The sequence below is a fragment of the Bicyclus anynana genome, chromosome 19 (genome assembly GCF_947172395.1).
Source record: "Bicyclus anynana chromosome 19, ilBicAnyn1.1, whole genome shotgun sequence".
In the NCBI taxonomy this organism is placed as follows: Eukaryota; Metazoa; Arthropoda; class Insecta; order Lepidoptera; family Nymphalidae; genus Bicyclus; species Bicyclus anynana.
The window spans coordinates 4,520,417-4,528,270 of record NC_069101.1 but is presented as its reverse complement, the minus strand read 5'-3'; the positions used below and the strand labels follow the sequence as shown (position 1 = coordinate 4,528,270).

At 38.0% G+C, this 7,854-nt stretch overlaps 1 protein-coding gene across 1 annotated transcript; it reads left to right on the top strand.

Moving 5' to 3' along the window:
* Positions 1–6,372: 6,372 nt before the first annotated feature.
* Positions 6,373–7,536, top strand: LOC112051893 (enhancer of split mbeta protein-like). The gene has a single exon (XM_024090728.2). It carries the CDS (start codon positions 6,414–6,416, stop codon positions 7,161–7,163), a length of 750 nt encoding a protein of 249 aa, XP_023946496.2. The 5' UTR covers positions 6,373–6,413; the 3' UTR covers positions 7,164–7,536.
* The last annotated feature ends 318 nt before the right edge of the window (positions 7,537–7,854 follow it).

Below are 7,854 nucleotides of genomic sequence, written 5' to 3'. Positions count from 1 at the left end.
AACAACCTGTTTATTCCAATATAACGAATGTGTGATAAAATATTTTTCCATATCAAGTGTCTCGCGCAAACACTGGCGCTGTTGATTTTTTTATAGATTAAACTCAGATATTATGTTATCCAAACACTACGCCGTAGGTTCGATATACTCGGCAAATATTTAATATTTAATTGCTCGGTGATACACAGGTTAACTTAACTTTGAAGTTACTCGTGCCAGAATTATGTTTGGTCTTCGAATTTGAATTTCGAACGACTTCGGTGTAACTTAAGGGTGAATTTTTTGTCTGATGCTAGCTAGCTACCCTTAGCCCCCCCCCCCTCTTTTTATTATTTACAAGTTAGCCCTTGACTATAATCTCACCTGATTGTAAGTGATGATGCAGTCTAATATGGAAGCGGGTTAACTTGTTAGTAGGAGGATGAAAATCCACACCCCTTTCGGTTTCTACACGGCATCGTACCGGAACGCTAAATCGCTTGGCGATACGTCTTTGTCGGTAGGGTGGTAACTAGCCACGGCCAAAGCCTCCCACCAGCCAGACCTGGACCAATAAAGAAAACCTCAATCGGTCCAGTCGGGGATCGAACCCAGGACCTCCGTCTTGTAAGTCCACTGCGCATACCACTGCGCCACGGAGGCCTTACCCCTTGCACTGAATGTATTTAGAATCCTGGTTAATGCCGCTTCGAAAGCAGTTCAAAAAAATCAGTACAATGATGCACTTAGAGCTTAATAGAAAAAAACATATTAAATAGATTGAAAAAAAATCAGATAAAAATATTTACTTGTTTTGATTTTTTTAGCTTTTATAGTCAGGTTTTATCCACTGGCTGGTAATAAAACAGGAATATCTGAATAACCTCCAAAGATAAAGAAATGATAATCGCGGACAGCAACAGTAAATTGACGTCAGAAGTAATGACAGAACATTAAACAATCTACCAACGACAAGGTGTTAAGTATCCGACAATCACAATTAGAATACCCATGACTCTACAATCGTTTACAAATACAAAAGTAACAGGCATAGTGTGATCACAGCCTATATTGTTTATCATACTCTGTGGTCAATGATTGGCCAATGGAAACCTCTGAAACCACATGATGTTTGACAAAGAAGTCAAATAAAAATGCAGACTACCAAATAAACTATTTGGCAGAGTGCCGTCAAACACAAGGTTAGCAAACGAGTTTGTTCCTTTAACGGAACTTTTTGTGTTTACGACCATAGATATCTTGTGATTTTTTAATTTAGTTATAGTAGGTAAGCGCAGTGAGAGTCCAGTGGATATGACCTCTGTCTCTGATTCCGGAGGGTGTGGGTTCGAATCTGGTCCGGGGCATGCATCTCCAACTTTTCACCTTGTGTGCATTTTAAGAAATAAAATATCACGTGTTTCAAACTGTGAAGAAAACATCGTAATTTTTAATTATTTGTAGGGACATCTTTAATGATCGAGGTTTGATCCCCGCCTGTTGGACTATTGTCGTACCTAACCTAACATAGCCTTTTCCAACTAGTTGAAGGGAAGTGGGAATATAATATTTAATTAAAATATATTATGGCAAATATTCTTTTATGAAAAAATATAAAAAGAGGTACTCAGTTTGGATCGTGCCGCGATGCAAGAACCAGCTCATGACTCCGACCTAATATCACGTGAGTTTTAGCCGTGTTTCATAATCAATTAATATGAATAACACTCACGATAGTTTAAATTCTAAAAAAGAGGTACCTACTGTTTGTGATATTGTTGGTAATCTCTGAATCTACTAAACCGGTTTTAAAATCCCCTATTAATATTCTCACGGGAATGAAAATTACGCGGGTAATACCGCGAGGCATCGGCTAGTTTTACTTAAAAGAATTTTAATACAATCTAACCACAAAATCGCGTTAGCGTACATTCCGCATACGCGCACAGCAATGAAAACGGCGTTTATCGCAAAAATTCACTACCGCTTCTAAATAACGAGCCTGCGATAGTCAGACATACCTATCTTATTTTATGAAGACTAAAAATAAAAAAAAAAACTGAAAAAACGGTGAAGGAAAAACGTCTTTTCTACAGGATACAATGAGTAAGCGTAAGACCCATAGTTGTGTGGCAACCTTCGCTAGAAACCCCTGAATTTTAATCTTTAACGGTATTTTTCTTATAGAGTTTCAAAGAATCTAAGTGACTGGCGACTAGAGTCAGGTCAGGGTCATGATATCATATGTGGAGGAAAATGTACAAAAAATAGTTAATAAGAGTATGCTATTTGTAAAGCAATTTTGTAGAAGTTACTGTGTATCTGCGATAACTACTTTCGGAGATATAAGGCCATCCTTTGCGGCGATGCCGAGGATCGCTAAAAACGCCTCTTACTTATGGTTCAACTGTGACGTCACGGTCATGTGAGATCATTAGATTTGTTTAGGCAAATTCCTTAATTGGCTACAGTATCTACTTACACAGCAGTATACAAACTTACTGCACTGATAAAAAAACTCCTGGACCGCCATACTTAAAATACAAACCAAACCTTATGTAGCAAAATGGTGTTGCTTTTGAAGGACGCAGTAATCTGCGTTACTAATGTACCAACTGCATCTATTTTACGTATGCTGCACCGGTAGTAGTAATTTGCTGGCTCCTTACGTAAGTAGCTCATTTAAGTATCTTATCTTTATCAGTGTGCCTTCTTAATATGAGGTAAGTCTGACTACGCAAGCTCCTTAACATACAAGGAAATGAAAAAACAAACAGCCCTCTGCAAGAACACCAAAGTCCTTGTTACAACAAAGCCTCAGTCCACGCGCTAATATATTCAACACGGCGATTGATGAAGTATAAAATTTCTTAGTACCGTCTCACTCACAATGGAATTATGATAATTTATCGGTTGGCTTGTGCCGGTCGAGTGTGGGAGCGCGCTCGGCACGAGCTTTCCCACGGCACAGCTACGCGGAGAAGAATGTCGGCTTCTGTATATACTAAGGCGTCACTTACGACCTTATTCGTCTTATGAATAAAACATCTTCGAAGTACAAACGTCTTAAGAGTCACGCGTTGGTGTTACGGCGTTTGTAATAAGGCGTTTGTCTGTGAGTTAAGACGTTTTAAAGTCTGGTTGGTTGAGACAGAATTAGAGTAGGTAGCGTCACGGCAGTTTCGACCGCACAATGGGCCGGTGTCGAGTCGACTAGCGGTGCTGGGAACGGATCACACCTTCGCACCGATAGAGTGTTATTGTTTTTGTGACTAATTAAAGATGGGCTCCTTTAATGTAGAAATGATAAGTAGCTATCTGCATGTGAATCAATTTATATAATTCTTGACCTAGTTTGTTGAATTAAGACTTGACACGGTCTGACTAGTTAGACTATTCTATTGATATATTTTTTAATTTGATAAAATATTACAAATTTTCCCCTTGCCCTTATCTTAGGAAAACTCTTATGCTTGAGAGTATTTGCATAAATAGTCCGACAGGTAGAGAATGGAAATAGAACTTTAGACCGGTCAGATTTTAGTTTAGCTCAACCGTTTAGCTAGTGCTAGACGACTAGCACGAACGCAAAATAATTCGTATTCTTTTCCACAAACACTCGTAAATTAATTTTAATGATTATTCAAAGGGTCTAAAGTTTAACCTCCTTTACGGAATTTATTAGTTTAAATAAAAAATTCAAAATTTTACCATAAAATATTTAAATAACCCACCACTAACCAGAAAGATATCCTGGTCATCGTCATCGCCACCAGCCTGTTCTAAGCTCACTGAAGGCTTTAGGTCTTCTGTCTACTTTAAGAAAAGGAAGTTTGTTGCTTATACACAGTGGTGAGCACAAAGTTTAACTAGGGTAGGCACGTAAAAATTGTACAGAATCAAAAATTCCTCAAATTCGCCGTCTGGTTCTGTAGGGTCACGGTATGCAGTAGTGCATTTTTGCACTTATGAAGTGCGCGCCACTGCTTAGACCAAGCACGCTGATACAATGCAGGTTTGTGGGCTTGGTAATAATGTTTGTGTCCGTAACGATCATTATCTAAAACCTCTATGTTTAAAAAGCTATCATAACCCATATTGGACTCACTGTTGAGCACGAATCTCCCCTCAGAATGAGAGGGGTTAGGCTAATAGTCGACCACGCTGGCTCAATGCGGATTGGCAGACGGAGAATTAAGAAAATTCTCAGGTACTTATGCAGGTTTCCTTACGATGTTTTCCTCTACCATTTGGGACACATAATATTTAATTTCTTAAAATGGACACAACTGAAAAGTTGGAGGCTACGTTCACCAAATGCGGAGGCATAATACCACAAACTACTCAACTCTACGATACTACAGGTAGATACATCACAAATTCTTTTTAAAGGAAACTAAAGCGTAAAATCTCATAACCCAAACCTGCTATATAACTATATATTAGGCACCCAATATAATTTAACATCAACTCAATAACTACCGCAATTTTTGTAGTCCGTAAACCCCATTGTTAACGAAAGTGACGTCGTCAGAATGTCTACTGAGCAAAATCCACTACCTACCTACTCTATATAATAGTCTTTACTATAAAATATCAGGACTTAAATCCAGCAGCTAATATCTATGAGATTTTGAGTATCCTTATAATAATATAGGAATTGAGAATATTATTTGTTTAGACGTTTGCACTTTGTAATTTTTGTTTTTAAATGTCTTCTTTTTTGCTAAACATTATTTACTTAAAAATATAATATACTTAAAAATCACATGAATAAGTCACGCGATTTTCACTAGATGTACGGCTAAAGAAGATTTATTTAATTAAGAGATTTTTATCTAAAAAAGACGAAATTGCTAACTAAAGCTAGATAAACAATATTATGGCCACTGGAACATTTTCTTATTGATAATTTCATACAGGTAGGTAGATACTACCGGTAAAAAACTTTATGTTATTGCATTTTCTATCCGTCTTGTCTGTGCCGACGGAGGCGATAACGTGAGTGTTAGGACCTGTGGACGAAGTAGGGCTGTCACCTGCCATGCAACGATATTTTATTCATGATAATGCGTGTAGATTCGGTAGTCATAACGGTACAAATAACAATAAATTAAAAACCTGTTTTTTAAATGTTAATTCTCATTCTATAACTAAAAAACTTAGTACCACCTAATATTTCCCTAAAATAACTATTTTACCTTCAGCCGTATCAGACAAACAAAACAAAATATGTATTTATATCGGTCTAGGATCCAAGGTAGACCTAATTACACACACACAATACCCATACTTTTTAATAAGTTTTGTTCATTAATTTACAAGTTTATCTTGGACATAAAAGCGACGTGTTTTTTTAAATGCAATTTTTGAAAATTATGTATAGTATTTTATTAAAAAAAAGACAATACCTAAAAGATTACGATGAAAGAGATGATAGTCGCAGAAAAAGTAATGGTATTTCAAAATATTAAGAAATATTTTTTAAGTATTTCGCAAGCATCAAGCTTTGCAATATTAATTTTAAATTACAGACGCAATTTTACTGGATTTTTAGTCCCCATTTTTCTTTTGTACTCGCTAAAAAGGCGAAGACTACAAAGGTCCGCGACAGTGATTTAACACGCAGCCACGAGTCGCTGGGGAACGTGACGTCATTGTGCGCGTCTCCTCAAGGCACCAGGGGGAGCGTCTTGTGAAGCTCTGCGGAGGGTGCGCGTGGGAACGCGTGCTGGCCAGGTGCCGTCAGCTGACTGCCTTGGAGTACAGCTGTTCGAGCTTAAGAACAGTAAATGTTGTGAAATATATTAAAATAAATATATTTAATTTGGTTTCTAGCAACTTTTGCCTTTAACTTTCTGTAACTGAGTAATAATAAAAATTTTATTAATTACATATTTTTATTAAAAAAAAAATGTGTTTTATGAATTCTATTTGTTATATTTATTACTTTTCAAATCTACACTAATATTATAAAAAGTTAATAAAGGGTAACTTACAATTATCTTTTTTATCTAATACCTATACTATAACATATAAATAACTCTATGATATGTATAGAGTGAATGTGCTATATAATTTTTCCAAAGTATACTTAGCTAAATAATTAGGTAATAGATCTAGAATTTTTTTTTTTAATATTTCAGGTGTTTTGAATAAAGGTTTAATTTTTTTTATAAATTTTCTGTATTAGTATAATTCGCGAAATTACTTTTAATTATTAGACTGAATTTTCTTGGTGAGAAAATAATCATATTCACTTCAAGACGCTACTGTTAAAATTTAAAGAATAAAAATACAGCCCCTCGAAGAACTCGGAGTGTGGCACCCCTATTTTTATCACGGGCGCTTTGCCACAATCGGTGTAGGGCACATAAAAGCGGCGCGTACTAACCGCGCGCGCCATTCGCTCACAGACCGTCGCGACAGTAACAATGATCCTCCCCGCTCGCACCATGTCCCCTCCGCACGGGGCCTTCCACCCGCCGCAGCACCCTGACGAAGAACCCGTCTCGCGCACCTACCAGTACCGCAAAGTGATGAAACCCATGCTCGAGAGGAAGCGACGAGCACGCATCAACCGATGCCTCGACGAACTCAAAGACCTCATGGTCACAGCCCTACAAGCGGAAGGCGAAAATGTTTCCAAACTGGAAAAAGCAGATATCCTCGAGCTGACCGTCCGCCACCTCCACAGTTTAAAACGAAGAGGACAGTTAGTGTTAAACCCCGAAATGTCTTACGCGGAACGTTTTCGAGCAGGCTTTGCTCAGTGTGCTACTGAAGTGTCACAGTTCATCACCAACGCAACGGTAGCGGCTAACGCTATGCACAGACAAGGGCCAGTGGATCCTCAGGCCGGTGCTCGGTTGTTGCAGCACTTGAGCAACTGTATACGAAGGTTGGAAGCTCCGCAAGTGGTTCAGCCTCAACCTATAACACCAGTCGCGAGGCCTACGCCAGTGCAAGCGGTAGCTCAACCTCAAGCGCTTCAAGCGCCTCAACCTCCAGTACCTCAAGCGCCGCAGCCGGTTCCAAGGACGTCCTTGGAGAGGAAGAGACCAGCTGAGGAGTTGATCGACGTGGAAACGATCGCTTCGAAGAGACTGTACGCTCCACCCTCGCCGCCTCACAGCCCCGCCTCTGAGACTGACTCCGCCCAGTCGATGTGGCGACCGTGGTGACCGTCACCGTGATCTCGTATGCTCACCATCCAGGATTGTGACAACCGTGTGATAGTTACGAATGTTTTGTTGTTTGATACCGTTAACGTTCCTAGAACCGATGTGTGTTAATGCATGAACTCGATTTTAATGTTGAAGTTTTTAATTTAAATAAAAGTAAGGTTTTGTTTTTTTTTATTAAACTTACTGTTATTTTTGTCCTTCCGCGTCGGTAGCATTTATGTTAAAGTTGATAAGTACCGTAGATAGCGTAGCACCTAAGACAATACTGTGATACCTATTTGTAGTTGCCGCTCGAATAGGACTGTTAGAAGACAAAATGTTTCTTAAACCTAAATCGCTATAATAGTGAATAAAAGAGTTTTTTATTTAATTTAATTGTTTTAGTTTATTCTCCCATATCAATAATAAGAATACCCAGATACCAGAACATCATGAAATATTCAAGGTATTGGACACCTTAAAAGTACTTGCAAAGTACTAAGTATTAATCAATTGCAAAAACTATAAAAAAACATAGTGAAAATATTCGTAAGTAGCTCAGTTTTTAGGTAGGTACATCTTTTTTAATATTAATTTTTTTTTGCCATTTACTAACCAAAGCTAAAACGGTAAAACACTATATCAATAAAATCACAAATAATCAAGTTAATAAGCAGGTAGGTAGATATAAGTAAAACGTGGGAACGAG